The sequence below is a fragment of the Muntiacus reevesi genome, chromosome 13, assembly GCF_963930625.1.
Source record: "Muntiacus reevesi chromosome 13, mMunRee1.1, whole genome shotgun sequence".
Taxonomy (NCBI): Eukaryota; Metazoa; Chordata; class Mammalia; order Artiodactyla; family Cervidae; genus Muntiacus; species Muntiacus reevesi.
In genome coordinates, this window is record NC_089261.1 from 19420183 (window position 1) to 19442577 (window position 22395).

The window sequence follows — 22395 nt, forward strand, 5'->3', positions numbered from 1 at the left end:
ACAGACAGAATGTTCTCCCAAACAGTAAAGTACTTTTCAAAAGTCTGGGGCTGACAGCTGGAGGTTAACACAACAGCAAGGTTCCCAGCCCTGCAACTTACTGGCTGTTATGGGTTTGGGTAGTGAGTGACTTAACCTCTTCATGCCTCAGTTTCTACATCTATTAAATGAGATTATTATTATTGCCTACCTCTTAGGACAGTTGTGAAGATTGTGTTCACAGTCAATGAAAATAACAACACTCTGTAAGTGTCAAACTGTTTGTTCTCACCTGCCCCAGGATTGAAAACACAACACCATACCTGCTGGGAAGAGTTCCCACCGTGCCAAGCGCCTGGCATGGGTCATAAACCCACTCCTCTCTTTCCCTTTGAGGATCGATCCTCAGGTCTCTGGTAGAGACCCAAATGCCCAGTGGCTATTTACTTTTAGTTTTCTCCTCCTCAAATGTCTTCTTCCTTTAACCAAACCATTAATTCTTTCTTTCTTTTATATTGAACTATAGCCGATTAACATTGTGATAGTTTCAGGTGGGCAGCCCAGGGACTCAGTCATACATATACATGTATCCATTTTCCCCCAAACTCCCCTCCCATCCAGGCTCCCACATAACATTAAGCAGGGTTCCCTGCACTATACAGTAGGTCCTTGTTTGTTATCCATTTTAAAAATAGCAGTGTGTACATATCAATTCCACACTCACTATCCCTTTTCCCCATTCTTCCCCTGGGCAACCAGAAGTTCATTCTCTAAGACTGTGAGTCGTTTCTGTTTTGTAAATAAGTTCATTTGCATCGTTTCTTTTTAGATCTGCATATAAGGGATGTCATACAATATTTCTTCTCTGATTTACTTCACTCAGCATGACAATCTCCAGGTCCATCCATGCAAATCATTGAGTCTTATACCTCTACATTAAACCTCCTGGAATTTTACTGTTCTGATTCTTCATTCCCAAATGCTTCACCAGGAAAAACAAAAAACTAATTAGCTGTTAACCCAGAGAGTTACGAGTTTGGGGGTCACTCTGATGTTTCCAAATTTCCATTTAACCTACTATTTCTTCCTGCAGAAGCCAGGCTCCAGTCAGCCAATCTCAGTCACAGACGGCTGGGAGCCGCAGACTCTTTTTATTAGCTTTGGATGCAGGCCTGGCAGGGTGAACGTGCAGCAGGCTGAGAACAGGGTCAGGCAGGAGACTTCACAGGGGTGCCAACTGTGCAGTCAAACAGGGCTCTGTGTTTAGACGGGCCTGTACCTGGTTTAACACTCTGCTTAAAATATAAGCCTGATATTTTTATTTTATTCTGGGCCTCACAGTTTATGTAGCTGGTCCTGGTCAGGTGTAATGATGTCTGGTTTTTATCACCCCACCTCTTAAGACTTTTGTACACTAAGGGCAGAAAGATCCCTTCTTAGATTGGAAGGAGCTTAAGTACAATGACCAAAAATGACATTGGATGAGAGAATACATGGGAAGAATAGAAACTGATAATAGTGGTTACTTCCTGGGAGGAAGAATTACATTTTACTACACAGTCTCTAACAATATTTTACTGTCTACATATATAACCTTTCAAATAATTTTAAGATCTTTAAACATCAACATACCAATTAGTGTCTCCATCCACACTGAGTCTTCTATTTTCACAGCAGCTGTCTTTGGCCAGTGAACAATCACACCCTCATGAGTGGGAGTTGTTTTACAGTTTCAAAGAGCTCTGGGGGTAAATTATTTCCCATCGGAAGGTTTAAATTTAACAGAGAAAGAGCCGATGATAGAAGTGGCAGGATTTGGTTGGTTCCTTGTTGCTGTTTTGGATTTGAAACACAGGGATTTTTCTGTGAATTGCTGAAGACAAAGTCACAAATTCACAAATTGCTGAAGAACAACAACCGGCTTCTGCTTAATTGCAGGGTTGATATATGTAAATAAGATACAGTGCATATTTGAGTGATAGCATCCACGCACCTCTGAGCTTCAGACCCTTTCTCAACTTATAATCACCTTATTCATGAGGAATTTCTTCTCTCACTCCTCATTTACTAAGTAAAGAAAAAACATACTCATGCAAAAGAGATGAGAAAGTCAACACCCAGAAAGTGACTGAAATATGCTTCTTGTCATGAGTCCAAAAACCCATAAAAGGACCTCTTCCATCTTAATCTCCAGTCAGGGATTGACATGTGCTAGCAGGCACATGCAGGCCCACCACGAGCAGATGTCCAGCAGAACAAAGCAGGGCAGCCTCGAAGGAAAACTCAAGCCTCTGAAAAACCAGCCTCAAGCCCCCTGAGAGGTCTACCAATACCCACAAGAGCTCTTGTCTGAGCACAGATGCAAGATGAATTCTACACAGTGGTGGAGAGTGTGCACAATTTCTAATAAGATATTGGCAGTTTTGCCCAGAGAGAATATAATCTTTAACATTTGCCCTAATTTAGCAATAAACCAAGCATTTATCAAGAAAAAGTCAGTATCCTTTCTATCTTTTCAAAAGAAAGAAAAGGGAAAATAAATGTGTTTATTTTAGCAACAAAATAAGACAAGACTAACCAGAATGCGGTTTACTGGTAAGACAGACCATCGAATACATCATTTATGTGGAGGGAGAGAGCATGAACGAGTCCAAAATCTTGTACCCTACACAGGCATCCAGCGGGGGTGTTCTCACTAGAGAAGATTTATCAAGGGCACCCCGTGAAAGGGCAGGTCCTGATGCAGCTGCCGGAAGAGCATCGCACACCGGTTCCTCTCCTGAGTCTTCCCCAGAGTGTGGTAGAGTCTGGCCTGGAAGTAAACGACGTCTCTGATTTGCTCTTTGCAGTCGACCTTTGCAAAATAGTTCTTGGCTTCGTTGAGGTTCTCAATGGCGGCCTCCAGAGCTGTTGGAAAATGGGGGAAATACCACACATCTTTAACTCAATGCTTCACATGTAGGTTTCAGAACTTCATATCTATTTTTATTGATTTAGCATGTACCAGAAACTTCTACATTCTACTCTTTGAGAAAGGAAAAAAAAAAAAAAAACTAGGTCTTTAGTCCTGCTTTCCAGCCTGGCACCTAGTTCTGCAGGGTTAAAATAACAATTCACTTGCCTTCAACCTTCATGCAAGCACTCAAGGGAAAGTACTTTAAATGCTGCATGAAATTTTCACATGGATTTGTGAACACTCAAAATTTTACAAGTTTTCTGTAACAGTATTGCCTAAAAATCTTTGTATGGTTTCCTACCTTCTGCTTTCTTCAGTGGCTCACAGGAAGCTGCTGAAGCCACCTGGCACTTGGCCACCAAGAACATGGCCCGGCCTTTGTCCAGGACAGCCCCGTCAGCCAAGATGGGCTCGATGGCCATATGGAGAAGACTTAAGGCCTGTTCTGGGATTCCAAGGATGAGCTGAAAAAGAAACATCATGGTGCTACAACACACCCACACCCACTGCCCACTGCAGGAAGGGCTTCTTTTCTGGCTCTTCTCTCCTGAATTGCAACATCTGGCTTACTTTATCCCTAACATGTACTATCTTTAATGTGTACCACACTCTTAGAGAACAGAATGCGTGACCATCCGATTTCAGACTACAATAGATAAAGGCGGGAGTAGTTATTTATACCATAGAAAGGTTTCTGTCTCTACAAAAATCTTTTACATTGATGATTCAAAAAGGCTGAAGTAGCTGTATAAGGGAGGACTTCCCCAGGGGCCGGGGTTCCCTCATAGCTCAGTTGGTAAAGAATCCGCCTGCAATGCAGGAGACCTGGTTCAATTCCTGGGTCGGGAAGATCCTCTGGAGAAGGGATAGGCTACCCACTCCAGTATTCTTGGGCTTCCCTTGTGGCTCAGCTGGTAAAGAATCTACCTGCAATGTAGGAGACCTGGGTTTGATCCCTGGGCTGGGAAGATTTCCCTGGAGAAGGGAAAGGCTACCCACTCCAGTATTCTGGCCTGGAGAATTCCATGGACTATATACTCCATGGGGTTGCAAAGAGTTAGACACGATTGAGCAGCTTTCACTTTCATTTCCCTGGTGGCAGAGTGGGTAAGAATCCACTTGCCAATGCAGGAGACGCAGAAGATGCAGGTTTAATCCCTGGGTTGGGAAGATCCCCTGGAGAAGGAAATGGTAACCTACTCTAATATTCTTGCCTGGGAAATTCTATGGACAGAGGAGCCTGGTGGGTATAGTCCATGGGGTCGCAAAACAGTCTGACATGACTTAGCGACTAAGCAACAACAATATGTGGATCATACCAGGTTGACATACCAGGGAAGAAACAGTCCCTTTTCTCATGGTCTTTACATTCTACAGGGGGAGACGGAAAACAAAGGCAAAATGCAATTTAATTTCCAAAACATTTCACTGAACACATGACTTCCTTATTTCCTTATCTGTTCTCTTCTTAAATCAAGCACAGCTCTGGGTCGGCTAAGTCATTAATACCATGCAATATCCTCAGTGAAGAGGCGCATCCTTCTTTGTAAACACACAGGTCTGTAAAGCCAGTGCCACTGGGAGGCATCAGCTTGTCACCAGGTTCACAACTCCAGACTTCCATGGAAGGCTTGCACAGTGAGACTGCATACCCAGATTTCAATATTGAGAAGCAAAAAAGCTCACTAGGATCCTTTTCAAAACCAAAGAGTAGTAACAGATTCACCAGTTCTCGAATACTAACATGTGCTATACAAACAGCAATCAGTTTACCTGGGCAAAAGCCAAGTTCAGCACCGTTTCGGAGGCCAAATGCTGCAACCGGTACTCCTTGGAGAGAGCCAGGGCCTGCAGGAGCACGGGCAGTGCGATGGTTGGGGAGGAAGATCGCCAGTACAGCTCCGCCACAGACAGCAGGACACTGCCCGCAAAGAGGAAGGCACGTGTGAGGATAACCAGCACAAAGCACCTCCCAGGGGAGACGCACAAAAGCCCTCCCTTACCTGATCACCATTTCCGTATTCCTGGTTCTCTGACAATGAATCAACAATTTCTGTAGAAGCTTGTGTGCCTCTGACATTTGGTTCTGAGCCTGTAGGACAATTGCTTTTCTGACACAGAAAGAAAATAGATGCGAACGGTTATGTCGCTGTTTTGTGAGGGTTGTAAGTAGAGTCAGCTTCAGGGTTAGAATTGCTGCTTCCTCAATTAGAATGTAAACCTCCCAAGGGGAATAATTGCATCTGATATAGTTTGTGTTAAAAGAGAAAAAAAAAAAGTGTATGTGTGTCTCTGTGAGCACATATGTGAACACACACACACACATATACATGCACACAAGAAAAAAATCTGGAATGAGATAGCATGTTAGTGATTATCTCTGAATAACTTAACTTTCTCCATTTTGCTTATTTGGATTTTCTAACGGCCTGTAATAAACAGGTAATAAACAGAAAAAAAAATTTTTTCCTAGGCCAAAGTTAATAAATTAATTCACAGACAAAACAAATAAGAATAAAGCCATTTGCGAATTATTTCATTTTAGGGTTGAGTTTTCAAATTTTCTTACCTATATACACCCTCTATGCTATTAAGAGCTGTGATTCCTGTAACAAGTGAATCAGCTAAATGATATTTGCCATCATTCATTGCTCTGTCAAACTGTATTTTTTGATCACACAGCATCCATAACTAATGAGGAAAAAAAAACAAAAACAGAATGACAGATGTTCACCTCATTATTCAATAGAAACAAAAGTATTTTGGCTCACTTAGCAAATATCCTTGCAATTCACACACATTTTTTTTTTTACTTAAAAAAATTTTTTTTAATATTCAAGTATTTAAAGAAAAAGCACTATATAAAATAAACACATGTGTGGCAACCATCAATTTGTCAAACCACAACATTCTGCTTTATTTGCTTTAGATACTGTTAAACGTTGAGGTCCTTTGAAAATTCCATTCTCCTCTGTTTTCAAAGGAAACATTTGATTTGTTATCATTCCCATTCATGTTTTTATACTTTTACAAAATAACTACTCATCCTGAAACAATACATAGTATGACCTTACATTTTTTTAAACTTTGTATAAATAAACAGAATCATACTGTATGCATTCTTTGACAACTTGCTTTTGAGCTCAACATTATTCAGGGGGTGCTTATGCATGTTAATACAAGTAGTTCTAATTAATTTCTTTTCACTGGTGAATAGTTTTCAGTTGTATGAAAACATGGCAACTTATCTATTCTCATGTTGATGGTAGTTCCAATTTCTCACTTTTCTGAACAGTGCTGCAGCAGACACTCTCCTACATCACCTGGGTGCAATACTTACCCTGGGTACAAGCAAGCAGCAGAAAGGCTGGGCTGTAGGCTATATGCACCTTCTCCTTAACACAGCGCCCATTTGTTCTTTAAGTGGGTCATGGCAGTTTACACTCCCCATTGGCAGTGTATGATATCTTATTGCTTCACACACTCACCAACAATCAGTGGTGTCAGATATTTTACTTCTGGCCAATCTGATGGGTATGAAATATCTCACTGTTTTTTCATTTGTATTTCCCTTGATCAATAGCCAGGTTGAGTACCTTTCCATCTGTTTATCAGCCCTATATAGATGCATTTTGTAGAATGTGAGTTAAATTGTCTTTTTCTTTACTGTGCACCTTCTTTAAAAGTGGCTAGAATGGTAACCATGAGCGCTACCACAGAACCACGCTTAATTCTTTATTCCCCACAGCATCCTTGGGTGCTAAGCTTCTATTTAATTTGCTCACCGCCTTTCTGTCTGGGTACTTTGAATTTAGCTCATAGTCTGCTGAAAGCAGCAATGAGATCCCAGCACAGCTTATAAGCAGATGGGCATCCACACCATATCTATTTAGGTGGGGCCAACAACCCACATGACTGCGAGCCTTCCTCTAGGGACCAACAGTAGGAGATCCTCGGGCCATGGTCTCTTATGATTTCAAATTCCCTTATCATCTGAAGGCTAAACTGGATAAGGGGAGGAATAGAAAGAGGACCCTCGTAATAGATTTTCTTGGCCCCATCAGAGACGGAAATCGGTGCAACAAGGAACAGAGAGCCTAGGACTGCTTTATAAAGCTCGTTCCCTCTGGATACAACATCTGCCCAAAAGGTTGGCAACTGGAGCTGCCAAGGAGAAGACAGAGTAACAAAATGGAGACCTAGTTCTCGATCTATCAAAGGACAATCAATTAGAGATATAAGGAATATTCATTTAAAACCATGAAGACAGGAATGAAAAAATATCCTACTATAATCTCTTTTCAGAGTTAATTTCTCAACCTTGAACACATCTTACAGAGTCTCCTATGCTGACCAGATGTCACAGAAAGGAGGGGAGATGCTACAGTATTCCATTTTGATAATAATACAGTACAAATGGTCTTTTCAGAAATAAACTGACGACACACAAAAGGCAGGTTACCTGGGCATGCTGACTATTAGGTGGGAATCTCTCCTTCAAGTGCTTTAACACTTCTGAAGCGGCGGCGAAACAGCCCTGAAAAAGGAAGCCACAGTCTGCTTAGCACACCTGTGCTGATGCCCGACCTGCTGCCCCACTCACAGGACGTTGCTCTGACTCGCCTGTTCTTGGTGCAGCGACCTGGATGCCCCTCGGTGGAGACTGGCAAATATCAAAGGGTCTTTCTTTTTAGGCTCTAACATACTTCACATATACTTAAAATAATTTTTTTTAATTACATGTGTAACCCATGTTCACTCTAGGAAAAAAACTTACAAAATACATGCGAACAATGAGAAAAACACAAATTACTTTTAATCTCACAGAAGATAATCATAGTAATTTCTTGACACATACCCTTCTGAACTTCTCATATGCACATGAATATAAAACATTTAAGTATTCCAACAATAGGTTTATGTACCATTTTTAAACATTGCCTGTAGAACTCTTTACCACACAGTAGGCACTCAATAAATATTTTTTGAATGAATGACTCTTTCCAGTGTCAACAAGCTCAAATCTATACACCATAGTATTTTATTAGGTGAATAAATTATAGTCCACCAAAATAATCTCCTTGCTTGGAATATTTTGATTGCTTCCAATTTATTCCATTTTTAAAATGCTAGAATGATTATCTTACTGCATGTATCTTTTCATACTTGCCCAATTATTTCCTTAGGATAATACCTTAGAAGTAGAATTGCTAGGCTAAGTGCTAGGCACGTTTACGCTTTTTGACACATGTATTACTAAACTGGGCTTCCCTGGTGGCTCAGACGTTAAAGAATCTGTCTGCAATGCAGGAGACCTGGGTTCAATCCCTGGGTCAGGAAGATTCTCAGAATGGCAACCCATTCTAGTACCCTTGCCTGGAAAATTTCATGGTCAGAGAAGCCTGGTGGGCTACAGTTCATGGGGTCACAAAGGAGTCAGACACGATGAGCAACTAACACACACACACATTACTAAATTACCATATAGAAATATACCAAATACTTTTCTTTTGTTTTTATTTGTCTTACATTTTGGCTGCGTGGCATGTGGGATCCCAGTTCCCTAAATAGGGGTCAGACTCATGCCCCCTGCAGTAGAAGCACAGAGTTCTAACCACTGGACTGCCAGGGAAGTTCCCTCAGAAATACACCAAGTACTTTTACACCGGCATCCTACACCTTTCTCCTCCCCTTATATTTAAGCTTCTTTGCCTACTTGTTTGGTGAAACTGGTTATTTCACTGTATTAATTTTAACTTCTTTAATGACTAGATTGAAGTTTTTTCATGTTTCATAATCATTTATGTTTTTTTCTGTGAACACATGTCCATGTCTTTTTCACATTGCTAAATTGCTATTTATCTTATTAACCAAAAAGCTTTTCAATTTATCCCAATCCTTTGATAAAGTAGTTTATCTTAAAAAAAAAAAAATGTTTATTTTGCTGTGCCAGGTCTTCACTGAGGCATGCAGGATCTTCCATCTTCACTGTGGCATATAGGACCTTTAGTTGTGGCACGTGGGATCTAGTTCCCTGACCAGGGATCAAACCTAGGCCCCCTGCATTGGGAGAACAAAGTCTTAGCCTCTGGACCACCAGGGAAGACCCTGATTAGGTAATGTATCTTCAGTCTATAAAGAAGCTCATGTAAGATCACAAGTGAACTTCTATTTGAGTAGATGAAATGGAAAGTACACTGAATTACAATAGAAGATCATTAATCTTTTTATTTTTGTGATTTTAATTGGCTAATCTTGCCAGTTATTTTCATGACTACCCTACGGAGTTGGGCATGTGATGTAGATGACTGTCAAACCTTCAGGCCAAGTAGAAAGAACAGGGCTCAATTGGCAATACTTGCCCAAAACATTCCCATCATGACCTGTCACTTCCTGAGGCCGGGAGAGGAACGTGACACAGTGAATCAGAATTACACAGAAAGAGCAAAGGGGGCCAGCTCTCTCAACACTTCCTCTGGGCTATAGGAGGAAGCTTGCCAACAGCAGCTCAGACCCCATCACTTCTCTACAGGTTCACCCAAGCTCCAGACAACTACCATATACCAAAGGGCAGCATCCAGTTTATCTGGAGATCAATTTCAGGATACAACTTGAAGCACACACAAAGGAAATAAAAGAGCAAATAGAAACTCGTGATAAAACAGCCTTCTCCGTAGCTGGCCAAGCTTAATTTCATAGGTGTAAATCTAATCTGCGTAATTGAAAATGTGACAGTCATCAGCCCAGTGGGTTTATCTACATGGTCGATGTTCTAACATTAGAGAAGTCTTTCTAAGGCAGGTTGAGGAGCGGTGGGGAAAGGGACTGAATGGAAATAAAGCAGCCACCTTCTTCTAGCTATGCAATTAGAGGCTTCCAATGGAATCAGGCGATGATGAGGGCTTTCACACAAGCCCAGAGATGGAAGCGGGGGCGGGAGATGGAAAGATTAACACAGAATCAAAGAGCGAGATTACTTTTCAAGTCTAACCCCCAGTAAAAATCACAGAACAATTAACAACTGGCCTTGGAGAAAGTTTTAAAGCTAAAGAAGTGAGCCAAGACCAGATTTCTGTCAAGTAGTTCTCCATTCCAGCGGAAAAGAAATAATTTCTACCATACATAACCCAAAAAGGACCAAAGGCAAGTTCTGTTTATTTTTACTTTTTTGGTTGTGCTGCTTGGCTTGCAGGATCTTAGTTCCCTAACCAGGGATTGAACCTGGACACTCGGCAGTGAAATCGTGGACTCCGAAACACTGGACAGCCAAAGAATTCCCTATTTCACTGTTTAAGGCTTGTGAGAAAGGTGCTTCCCAAGTGGCTCAGTGGTAAAGAATCCATCCGCCTGCCAATGCGGGAGACGCAGGTTCAATCCCTGGGTTGGGAAGATTTCCTGGAGAGGGAAATGGCAACTCACTCCAGCATTCTTGCCTGGAAAATCTCACGGGCAGAGGAACCTGGCGGCCTACAGTCCATGGGGTCACAAAGAGGCAGACATGACTGAGTGACTAAATAACAACAACAGTAGGGAGAATACTATGTTAAAGAGTCACCAGGGGACACTTTAAATGGGTGGATTGTGGGGCATGTGAATTACATCTCAATAAAGTTGTGGGGGAAAAAAGTCAACATGAAGCTTATACCAATACCTAACTGAATGCGCCCTGACTCATTTGTTACAAATGCTCCGCTTAACCAAGGCACCAGCAGAGGAAAAGAATCAATGTTAAAGAGGTTCCAGTGCCATTACAAGAAGGAGAAAGTGATTAATGTGCAGCATTCCTGGAGGAAAGCAAACGGCAAGAGCCGCTGGCCTGTTTTGATGTCAGGAAGCATGGGTGATGCTTCCCAGGTACAAGAAGAAAGCAGCTGACGGAGGTGCAGGCAGATGCCATGGCCAGAGTCCATTCACGCTGTCTGTTTCCACAGCTAGTTAGAGGATCATAAAATGCTAAAATATGTCCAGTAGAGAGAAGTATTTACAGACTTCTGAAAGGGGCGGAAACCACTCAAGGATCTTCAGGCTGCGGATTAAAGAATACTGAGTGCTATGATGCAAGCTAGCGATCATTATACCACAAAGAGGTGGAGAAAATAATATGATCAAGGAAATGCACTTACAGCAAGGCAGCAGTTAGAGCTGGCTCTAGATAAGAGCGTTCCCCGACCTTTTCTGATGAAAGACGTTTTTGAGCAAAGGGAAAAGAAAGCCAAGAGCAACATGAGCAACCCTTGCATCAATCCCCTATAAAGAGATTTATGTAAAATTACTTGGACTATAAGTCAAGGTTACACCATACTCCCAATGTCTTTCTTTTAAATCCGTAAGCCTTGGGTTGAAGATCTGACACTGACATTCACTGGTCGTGGGTCTGGGACTTCGCTCCTGGGAACTCAGTTTCTCTTCTGTGAAATGGGATGATACCAAAGCTGACCTGATGGGGCTACTGTGAGGAATGTGAATGATCACACATGGAAATCACTGACCACAGAGCCCGGCACAGAACAAATATACGACATACCTTAGCTGTTATCATTTTAGCTGTGTTCTTATTATGTTCTTCCCTTTCCCACAAACACACAGCTCTTCCACCCTAAATTTCAAAGACTCCTTCTTATTCCATCTGCTACCTAGAAATAGTTGATCTCTTAGTCCCTTCCCCGATGCCAGAAGAGGTCCTCAGCTCCACAAACATTGCAGACTCTATACCCAGTCCATTTCTACTCATGAGATTTCACCCTTTCCACCACCTCCATCCAACCAGAGCTGTCTGTGCTTTTCTCAAGCACTAGAGGAGAGAAATGGAAGACCCTGCTTCTAGGAATTCAGTGATGCTCCGGAAGCACACTGGCCCAGTCACCTGCCTACCTGCTCTGCGTGCAGCTCAGCGAGGTGACAGAGCGCCACAGCGAATGACTCCGTGTTGTTCTGCTGCACGCCTGCGTTCACGGACTCCAGGCTATTCATGCTCAGCAACATCTGGGCTTGCTGCAGGGCCATAGTGCTGGGGAGGGGACAAAAAGGCATCCCTGTCAGTCAAGAGACCCAGGTGCCCCTCAGCTACACCCTACAGTTACCCCGAGAGGAAATGGAGGAGGTGACGCCTTTCTGCAAGCTCTGGCTCCGTGAGAGTAGCTGTCTCCCAATGCTGGGCCTCCTGTCCTCGGGACAAGGAGAGCAGGAAAGCCTCAAAGGTGTGGCCTCAAAGGAAACATGCGGTGGTTATGACACAACTGGGAGCTCCAAGCTCCAGACCTCCCCCCACCCCCACCTCTAATCTTCCCTGGGGACACAGCATGTTAATTAGCTTTCACAGTAAGTTTAGACCTGATGCCATCTTGGCACCGGCTGCTCTGACAGTGGAAGCGGTGGCCAGTGTCTGCATCTGTTTCACACCACACTGTGCCAAAAATTATTTCAAGTACAAAAACAAGACTGATACAATAGGCACTTCCTTTCATCACTGAATTCCTAGAAACAGCAGATTGTCTAGGTGAGAGGTGAGGTAGCGACAGGGCTTCCGGATTAAAAATCTGGTTCAGAATTTACTTCCAAGCTTGGACATGAATTTGAGCAAACTCTAGGAGAGAGTGGAGGACAGAGGAGCCTGGCTGGCTGCAGTCCACAGGGTCGTAAAGAATCAGACATGGCTTAGCAACTGAACAGCAACAAAGGAGGATAAATGGGAATTACACACCAGGCCGGAGATGGTCCAGAGAACACACCCTGGTTAACAGGGAAGCAGCTTTCATTATGTAACAGCTTTGGGGTTAAGAGGGTGCTCAACTTGAGTGATCCATGGCATCTCAGAGCACAGGGACGTGGTGTTTGGAGTCCAAGGACCTCAGTTTGAGTGTGGAGGTCCATGCTTGTTAACTTGTTAACTCATTTGTTATCTGGGGCAGATCAGATGTGTGAACCTTGTCCTGTGCATCCGAGAATGGAGATCACCCCCAGTTACCTCCCAGAGTAGTTGGGAGGAGTAAATAAAAACAGGCAGAGAAGGAGCTTCCCTGGTGATCTAGTGGTTACGAGTCTACTTTGCAATTCAGGGGACACCGGTCCAATCCCCGATCATGGAAGATCTCACATGCCTCAGGGCAATTAAGCCTGTGGACCACAACTACAGAGCACGAGTTCTACAGCCCCTGGGCCACAACTACTGAAGCCCGCGTGTCTGAGAACGAGTGCCGCACAACAAGAGAAGCCACTGCAATGAGAAGTCTGTGCACCCCAACTAGAGAGTAGGCCTGCCTGCTGCAACTAGAGAAAGCCTGCACGCAGCAACGACGACCCAGTGAAGCCAAAAATAAACTAATTAATTATTTAATTTTAAAAAGAAGTAGATTAAAAAAAATGGGCATAGGAAAAACCTTTGCAAAGTCTGTGTACAAAGTAGAAAATATTTAAAAATTTTAAAACACTTTCTTTAACCCCCTGCAAAAACAACCTCCATCCATTTGGCCCTCACAGCACCAGTCTTCTGGCTTCCGCTCATCTGTAAGAGGACTTGTGTCCTTGCAGCCTTGATGGTGGGCTTGAAGACGCACCTACGGCCATAGAGTCTCCAGATGGCTGTCTTCTGGGCGATGCTGATATCGATGAGCTCTGATAGGCTGTGCTTCCAGTGCAGGAGGTCCGAGTCCTTTAGGGCATCCATAAGTTTGTTTGCCGTCTTTCCAGCAAAAGCTCTCTGCTGCACCAGGGACTGTATTCCTAGGGAGGCGAGGTACTAAGGAGACAGACATAGGCACAACTCAAGATAGAGATGACAAGACAGAATTTGTTTTGCTCTTCAGAAAGTTGGGATATTTCAACACATGCTCAATGACATCACTATTTATAAAGAAAGTACCTGCAGCCTGACCCTAACCCATATGAGAAATGTTCCTGAAAAACTAGAGGATGGAAGAGAAGCTAATGATACAGTGAGAAGGGCCAGCTCTGAAGTTAAATGGATCTGGACTTAAACACTGCCTCTGCTGCTGACTGTGTGACCTAGGGCCAGTCACTTAGCTTCTTACACAAGCCCATCTGTAAAATGGGCATCAAACCTATCATGCAGACTTATTTTAAGGATTAAAATGACATAGTATATGTCAAACAATGCTGGGTACATTATGTAGTAGGAGATTAAGGGAAAATATGTGTAAATATGTGTATTAGGAGCATAACTATTTCTTCATTAATTTCTGGTATAATTTTCAAGGATGAAAGCTCAACTAAAAAACGTCCACTCAAATCCATAACAAAAATTTTGCTTACAAAGTCTATCTTTTTTTTTTTTTTTTTGAGACAGAATAAGGTTCTTAGAGCAATAGCAATCTAGATTCTACAGTCATTACAACTTCATGTGTAGGACTTATGCCCTTTCAATGCCCCTCAGCATCTGTCATTGGAGAATACAGGTTTACTGGTTTGTGGCTTTGTTTATTACTTAAAACAAGGATCAGTAAATTTGTTCTATAAAGGACCAGAGAGTAAATAATTTAGGGTTTGCAGGCCACATTTGGTTTATGCCACATATCCTTCTTTGTTTTTTCCCCCCAACTATTTAAAAATGTAAAACCCATTCTTAGCTTGAGGGCCACACAGAAGCAGGCAGAGAGCCAGGTTTAGCCTGTAGCCTATAGAGTTTGCCAGTCACTGGTTTTCTTTCTTAAAAATTTTCTAAATAAAGATGTGGTAGCTTAGTGTTGATCAATACACTAAACAAAGATCTCATCAAATTGATAAATGGAACTTTTACGGATGTTATTAGGATAAGAGGAGGAGAGGGAAATCTATTCAAAGAATTTAGTGGTTTAATTAATAATTAAGGTCACATGAAACTACCAAGAATAAAACCACCCCAATTGTTTAAATAATTTCATAGAAAGATGAGCCTTACTGGTAACCCAAAATGTACAGCTTTCTTCACAGAATGTTCCAGCAGAACATAGCTATCAGATCTCTTCTGTCCCAGCACGTAAAGCCAGCTCTGGCAAGAGAAGTCATCAAAAGGTATCAAAACAACGATAATGGCTAATGTTCTACTGAAAGCATCAGCATGGTTGTAAGAACAAATTAACAAGGGACAAAATAAGCCCTCTAAAACACACTTTCACAAATTATGAACTGAAATGAAACCCATCTAACACATTAAAACCATCAGACTGAAATAAACAAGCCATTTATCTTCTTCGCCTCTGAGAGCCGTGAGTGGCAAATGTTCCAGAAAAAAAAAGACATGAGGCCCATGGAAGCCTTGGAAGTGAGAAAGTGAAATTCTCAGGTGGTTGCTGAACTGGGTTCTACTTGTTTGATGATGTGCTTGGTGATGACGCTTTGACAGCACAAGCTCTTATCCAGTTATCAGGTGCTGCAGACACATTTCCTTCATGCCAGTGTCTAGTGTGACAGTTTTGCATGGCAAGCTGCATTTAAATTTGTAGACAAGAAATGCCCGCAAACAAAATGGACATCAAGAATTAAGAAAGATAAATACAGCTGGGTTGCCTTTCCTGAATCCCCCTGACCATCTAACTAGTTTACCATCACCACTGAGGACCTTCCAACTGCAAGACAACCTAATTCATATGGGGCCTTTCAGATGCCAACAACCCAACCCACAGGCAGAACTTCCAAGACAGGAGGGTGGCCTCACCAAGCAATGCTGGAGACACACGTGATCGTTGGACTCCTGGGCAATCCTAATCGCCTCCTGCAGGGCAAGCTCTGCCTGTTGACTAACGACAGACTGAACATTAATACTCGTTAACAACCGCAAACATGTGTAAGCAACGGTAACAGGAAGTCATCTGTATGGTAATTCACCAGCGTGCAGGCCTCTGGGTTGGAAGTTGAAACTGTGGGCTTAGCCCTCAGAGACACCCCCATCCCAGCAGCAAAAGAAACAGTTAAAATAGAGACATAGAACATGTCCCTTCTAAGGTGGAGTTCTACTAAAAGGGATCTGAAGTACTGGTTTTTCCCTATCTCAGCTCCTAAGATTTTTTTTTTTTTTAGTTGTCTAATGCTGAGGGCTTCCTAGGTGGCTTAGCATTAAAAGAATCCTCCTAAAAAAATTAAAAAATAAAAGAATCCTCCTGCCAATGCAGGAGATGCAAGAGACGCAGGTTCAATCCCTGAGTTGGGAAGATCTAATGGAAAAGAAAATGGCAACTTGCTCCAGGATTCTTGCCTGGGAAATCCCATGGACAGAGGAGCCTGGGGTGCTACAGTCCATGGGGTCGCAAGAGTTGGACACAATTGAGTGACTAAGTGCATGAACATGTGCACACGTGTGTGCACGCACACACACACACACTGCCGAGGGGAGGGACAAAGAGAGGATGTAAGGTTTTACTTTTCATCACCTTCCTTTCGGCATTATTTGAAAAATTTTGTGAACTATGGTATTTGATACTTTTATAAATTTTTTCAAAACTAGTTTTGAAAAGTATTTGGAAGATTTTCACTTCTGAGATTTCTTTTTTCTGCTCATGTGGCTCCTTTCCAACTGGGATGTCTCCCCAACCTTGCAACTTCTGTGGAAATTCAGTCAACTATTCTTGGCCCCACTGAGCCTTCACTTCTGAAAAAGCCCATAGAAAAAGTATCTACTTGCAGTGCTTAATTAAATATTAATACTATTTTGTATCACCCTCTACTTAATCTGTTAGTTTTATTTCTTTAACCTGCAGGGGGCACCAGCAATGTCTTAAACTTGGGGTTCCCCAGTGGCAAGTCACAAAAATTCTGTAAATGCTGGGTCACTGAGATCTCAAAATAGAATCAGAAATTCTATGGGTATCACTTATGTAGGGAAAATTTTATGCAAAATTTTCTTTCAATAAGAGCAATATTAATTTTATTAATTTTAACTGGGAGAGTTGAATTCTTCCTCAATACTACCTGTTTGGATAAAGAAACATTTTTACCTATTTTATATTTCTTTTAAATCCCTTTTAATGCTTAGATGCACCAGAATATAAGCTATTTGAAGGCAGGAAGCACATCTTCACACAGAGGCCCCTTATAAATACCAGTCGATATAACTTTGTTGAACATCTGATGACCAAATAAATTATGTTTAGAAAAAGTCTTCTGGGAGAATTGTACAGATAGGATGCTAAAACAGAACTAAAGAAAGATTATTTTTCCCAGACAGGAAGAAAAAGTAGATTACCAACACAGAAACTTCAAAGTTTCTGGCAAATCCTAGAAGAATCAATGGTTTTCCATTGCTGCTAATCAGAAAAGCCTCTGATAAAAATTTTCATTAAATAGCAAGAACCAAACTGGTTGAAATATTTGAAACATGCTGGCTGTCATACTGTTTGCAAAATGCCAGAGCAGAAAGGTCTGTAGCCTCTAACAACCACTTCCTATGTCATTCAGAGTAAAAGCCAACGTCCTTAGTTGGGCCTGCTGCTGCTGCTGCTATGTCGCTTCAGTCGTGTCCGACTCTGCGCGACCCCATAGACGGCAGCCCACCAGGCTCCTCTGTCTCTGGGATTCTCCAGGCCTACAGGACCCTAAATGCTCTGACCTCTGCCACTTCTATGACCTCATTCTCCTCTACTCCGCCCTTACTTATGTCATTCTGACCATAAGTCATTCTGTCATTGTTCCTCCTCAAACATGCCAAGTAAATCCTGCCTCAGGGCCTTTGTACTTGCTGTCCTAGGTGATATGAATACTCTTTCTCCAGATAAACACACAGATTACTCACTGCCTCAAATCCTTTAAGTCTCTATTCAAATATTAACAAAGGTTGAAGATTAAGACCTGTGCAATTATCTGGAAGAAGAGTGTTACTTATGAAAATAATAACACTTATCATCTCTCTTTAATCCCTTATCCTGATCTATCACTACCTGATAAATTACGTTTAGTGTTATTTATTCTTTATTTCTCCCATTGCAAGCTCCATGAGAACAGAGCACATTTTTTTTCCCACTGCTGTATCCTCAGCACCTAGAGCAATGCCTAGTACATAACAGACACTCAATAAGTAACTATAAAGATTTTTAAGAAATTATCACAATCCTATTAGCTCAGTGACAGTTATACAGTCTCATAGCTCCAGGACTAAAAATAAAGAAGCCTGGAGTTGAGTAAATCAGAAATTAACTAGAAATTAACTCCGTACAGTTAGCTGCCTATCCATTGATAATATTGCAAACACGGAGAAATTCTATACATCAACAGACTAATTATTTGTATCTACCAGACTACACACAAACTTCCAAATGCAAGGGCAAGCTGTGTGTAACACAGAAACAGGTTATTGGCAAATATTCAAATGATGTTGCTATTTATTACGAGTACATAAAACATGAAAGGCTGTGATCAAAAAGGTTACTAAAGCTGGGCAGACAAAAAGAAGTTGACTCTTAGAACATGGAATCTCACAAAATCATGGAGTTCAGAGTAGCCTTAAACATTTTTTGGTTCAAGTATCAATCTGAGGCTTGAATTCGCTGAATGTCACCCCCGCTGCACACCTTAGCACTCTGCTGACACTTTTCTCAGAAGGTTCTATACAAAGAAATCTCCTCCTCATAGAGAGCAAAAATGTTTTGCCCTTTAACTGGCACTTACCAGCTCTCAATCTCCTCTAGTAGTCACACCCTTGATCAATCTAAGTGCTTTTCACACTACCTTCACTACAGAAAGATGTCAAATACACGCTTGGCTAAACGGTTTCTTTTCCAGGCTACACACTCTCACATCCTTCCCACACTATTTACAGGGGATGACTCTGAATGCCTCCAATGAGACTGTCCCCCAGGCAAGCTCCAGCTTGTCTAAGTCCCTTTGAAAATGTGACAATCAGAAGTTAATAGAATTTCCTTATTGTTGCCTGGGCCATAGAGTAAGGTGTAGAAGTCTCAGTTCTTGAACTTTGGACACTACACTTCTAGAAATACACTCTAGTCTTGACTCAAAGATGCCTGTGTCAGAAACCAATTTTTCTTAAATGGGAAAAAGCCACAGGGAGGCAGACAGACTCTATCAGTTGGTAATTTCCTACCTTTTCACCATTATTCACGTTATTTCATTCTTTTCAAAATAGATCCCATATTTTGAAAGACTTTATCCTATTAACTCTATTTACTAAATATTAATAAAATAGCTGATCAATTTCCTATTTTTATTTATTAAAATCATAGGCATACCTTAATAATGGCATAAGTCAGTGTCACCTCACTGAGCCCCCTGAATTCCAACCAAAAACACAAACGTGACTTTCGGCAAACCACAGTCTTTTGTCAAATAAAGGCACAGCTTCCTTTTGGCTTTTTCAAATACTGAAAATAACTTTTACATACCCATTATTTCCTCTGAAAAATCCTGTTGGGAATCTCTGGCCTAATGACCTAATTTCCTTTTAATTCAGTGCCGGTTGTTCTTAGAAGTAATGCAAGAGGCCAAGCACTTAGACGGCAATGCTAAATAGTGACTCCAGGGGGCAGACTCTTTAGGCAGAGGGTTTCATTATCTTCTGTTCAGTGCAAAAAGCTTCCTTCTGTGCAAGTTATTGACAAGGTCAGGTTGAACAATCTCTTTTTCTCTTTTCTTCCCCCTCCTCCTCCTTTTTAAAAAATATACAGCATATTTTTTTAAACTTTTTATATTGGAGTGTAGTTGATTAACAATGTTGTGTTAGTTTCAGCGTACAGCAAAGTGATTTGGTTATACATCTATTAAATACATGTATCTATTCTTTTTCAAATTATTTTCCCATTTAGATTATTATGTAATATTGAACAGAGTTCCTTTGCTATGCAGTAGGTCCTTGCTGGTTATCTATTTTAAATATAAAAACAGTGTGTGCACGTCAATCCCTACTCCCTACCCTTCCCCTCTGGTAACCATGAAGTTCATTCTCTAAGTCAAATACAGCCTATTTTTAAAAACACATCTCAATTAACATTTGAGAGATAATTTCTTCAATTTCTACATAGACAAAAGTTTATACACTTACTAGTGACCAAAGCGGCAGTGCAGGGCGGCCAGGTTTAGAGCCGCATATCTCAGGCTCCGGCCATAGCCCTCTTCCCCGTTACTTTTGCTCTCGGCTCCAGTAAGAATCAGGCGGTCAAAATAATGAAGGAGGCTGTGTGTTGAACTGAAAACGTCTTGAACTCGGAGGTTGTTTAAGTAGCTGAGGTAGTGCTAAAAGGAGGAACATTCAACATATTTTAAATGTTCTGTTCCTCTTGTGTCAGATTAATTCAGAGAGGTCCACTGGCTGTAGACATCCACATATCCCCTACCCTCCTAAGTCACAGTTTAGCTTAATCTCTTCCCCACAGGCAGAATAAAATAGACTTAAGGTACATTAGCTGGTTTCTCCCCCAGAATGTGTCCCCAAACAAAAAAAAAGGGAATTCCACCAGCATGGGTGTCAGAGTTTTGTCCTAAATATTCATCCACTGGTTATATTAGGATCCATGGATTATACATGAGGATGGAGGGGGAATCACCTAGCTTGGGTATTAAGGAATTGGGTAAGTATTGAAAAAAAAAAAAAGGTCTTAAAACCTGAATTCATACAAATATAAAACCAATTTTTCTAAATGTCCATGTTAAAACCCAGTGAGACTTTTACTAGTTTATTAGTTTTAGAAGTTAATTATCTTCTATTTTGACACTATTTTCATTTTGTTTGGTTCACTTAATTAAAACTCCCTCCAGCAGGCAGATCCCAGTTACTAAGGAGCAAAGCAGATCTATTTCTATATGTGGATAAAGTCAGATGGCAAAACCCAGGTGCTATTAAGAAAGTTCTCAGGATAAAAATTCAATAAAGAATAGAATTATTTTAACTTAAAAAATATATACAACAACAACAACAAAAACATTTACAAAAGAGGAGAAAAGAATTTTTGGGCCTCAAACTTAAAAAAAACAAATCAGTCTGTCATCTCCTTCATCTCCTGTCCATAATTCACAACATCAGAGAGATGATAAATGAAAGAGAACATCAATAGATTGAAGAAATCCCTCCTGGACCCCGGGGTTGGGGAGGAGCCTAGGCTAAGTCAATTACATGCCAACTGCAGGATTTCCTTCCAATAACCCAGGTCAGCGGGCCAATCCACATTTACTCAACTATTCAACAGTCTTGTCCCTGCTTTCTAATTTAGGAACAGTTTCTGGAAGAGGCTCACCGCTTCAGCAAAATCAGGATTAAATTTCAACAAGTTGTTCAACTCTTTCTGCAAAGAAGCTGGAGTGAGGGCCTTGGTCTCATCATTCTTCAACAAAGAAGCCTGAAAGTTAAAAATGACAACTCTCAGTAGGAAAAAATGGCCAATAAACATATGGACACATATACTAAATAGCATCACCTGATTACTTTCTTTTCTGCACCTACACTTTCCTTTTTTTTTTTTTTTTAACAATTTTATTCATTTATTATTTTTGACTGTGCTGGGTCTTTGTTGCTGTGCAGGCTTTTCTCTAGTCACAGCGAGTGGGGGCTACTCTGGCTGCGGTGCACAGGCTTCTCATTCCAGTGGCTTCTCTCGTCACAGACTGCAGGTTCGAGGGCACTTCAGCAGTTGCAGCACATGAGCTCAGTGGTTATGGCTCCCAGCCTCTAGAGCACAGGCTCAGTGGTTATGGCGCATGGGCCGAGTTGCTCCCCAAGTGGGATCTTCCTGGACTAGGGATCAAACCTGTGTCTCCTGCATTGGCAGGCGGATTCTTTACCACTGAGCCACCAAGAAAGCTCCTACACTCTCCTCTTGACCTTGCAGAACACTGCTTCCTCTTCCTGGAATTATGTCTCGCAACCACCAACCCCACCCACATACTCTTGCATGCAAACCCCTGCTCAGCCTTCAGGGCCCAGTTTAGGTTTCAGCCACCTGCTTCTCCCATAAGCACCTACATGCTCCTATAAGCCCCCTGCACTAACCCTTCCTGCAGTACTTATTAAATTATATTAAAAGTGCCAGCTGACCCCAACCCCAGACTGTAAGTGCCCTCAAGGCAGGAAGCATGTATTCATAGTCTGGCAGAGAGCCTTATGGCACACACTTGCCCTTCTCCTGGTTATCTGTTTCATATGGACATTACCAGCAATGATTATATAAAATACATAGAAAACGACTTCTAAATTAATGATTAGTACTTAACTGGGTTATAGACGCTTCAATTTTACCTAGACAAATTTTTTTTTGAGTAGCAATAATTTCTAACTCTATTTTAATTCATTGTAGCATTATAGAAGATTCCAAAAATATGAAAAACCATATAGAAGAAAACAGAAAAGCACATAGAAAATCATCTGTTACTCCTCCATCTAGAAATAACATTATTTTTATGTCAGTGTATCCTATTCCAGTCTTTTTTCTATGTGTGTGTATATGTATGTGTGTTTGTGTGTGTATGTGCTTATACATATACACTGGTGGGCTGCCATCTATGGGGCTGCAGAGTTGGATACGACTGAAGTG

The 22395-nt window shown here is 41.5% G+C and overlaps 1 protein-coding gene across 1 annotated transcript in view; it reads right to left on the reverse strand.

The window, feature by feature from the left end:
- Positions 1 to 2553: 2553 nt before the first annotated feature.
- ANAPC5 (anaphase promoting complex subunit 5) overlaps positions 2554 to 22395 on the reverse strand; it is a 33984-nt gene continuing 14142 nt past the window's right edge. The window contains exons 6-17 of the mRNA XM_065904342.1: positions 21103 to 21204; positions 19914 to 20104; positions 15585 to 15666; positions 14829 to 14918; positions 13489 to 13670; positions 11807 to 11942; positions 7398 to 7472; positions 5505 to 5626; positions 4939 to 5046; positions 4709 to 4856; positions 3237 to 3399; positions 2554 to 2886 (exon numbers count right to left, since the gene is read on the reverse strand). Coding sequence (XP_065760414.1) covers positions 2675 to 2886; positions 3237 to 3399; positions 4709 to 4856; positions 4939 to 5046; positions 5505 to 5626; positions 7398 to 7472; positions 11807 to 11942; positions 13489 to 13670; positions 14829 to 14918; positions 15585 to 15666; positions 19914 to 20104; positions 21103 to 21204 — 1611 coding nt within the window. The 3' untranslated portion in view covers positions 2554 to 2674. The remainder of the gene's footprint in view (positions 2887 to 3236; positions 3400 to 4708; positions 4857 to 4938; positions 5047 to 5504; positions 5627 to 7397; positions 7473 to 11806; positions 11943 to 13488; positions 13671 to 14828; positions 14919 to 15584; positions 15667 to 19913; positions 20105 to 21102; positions 21205 to 22395) is intronic.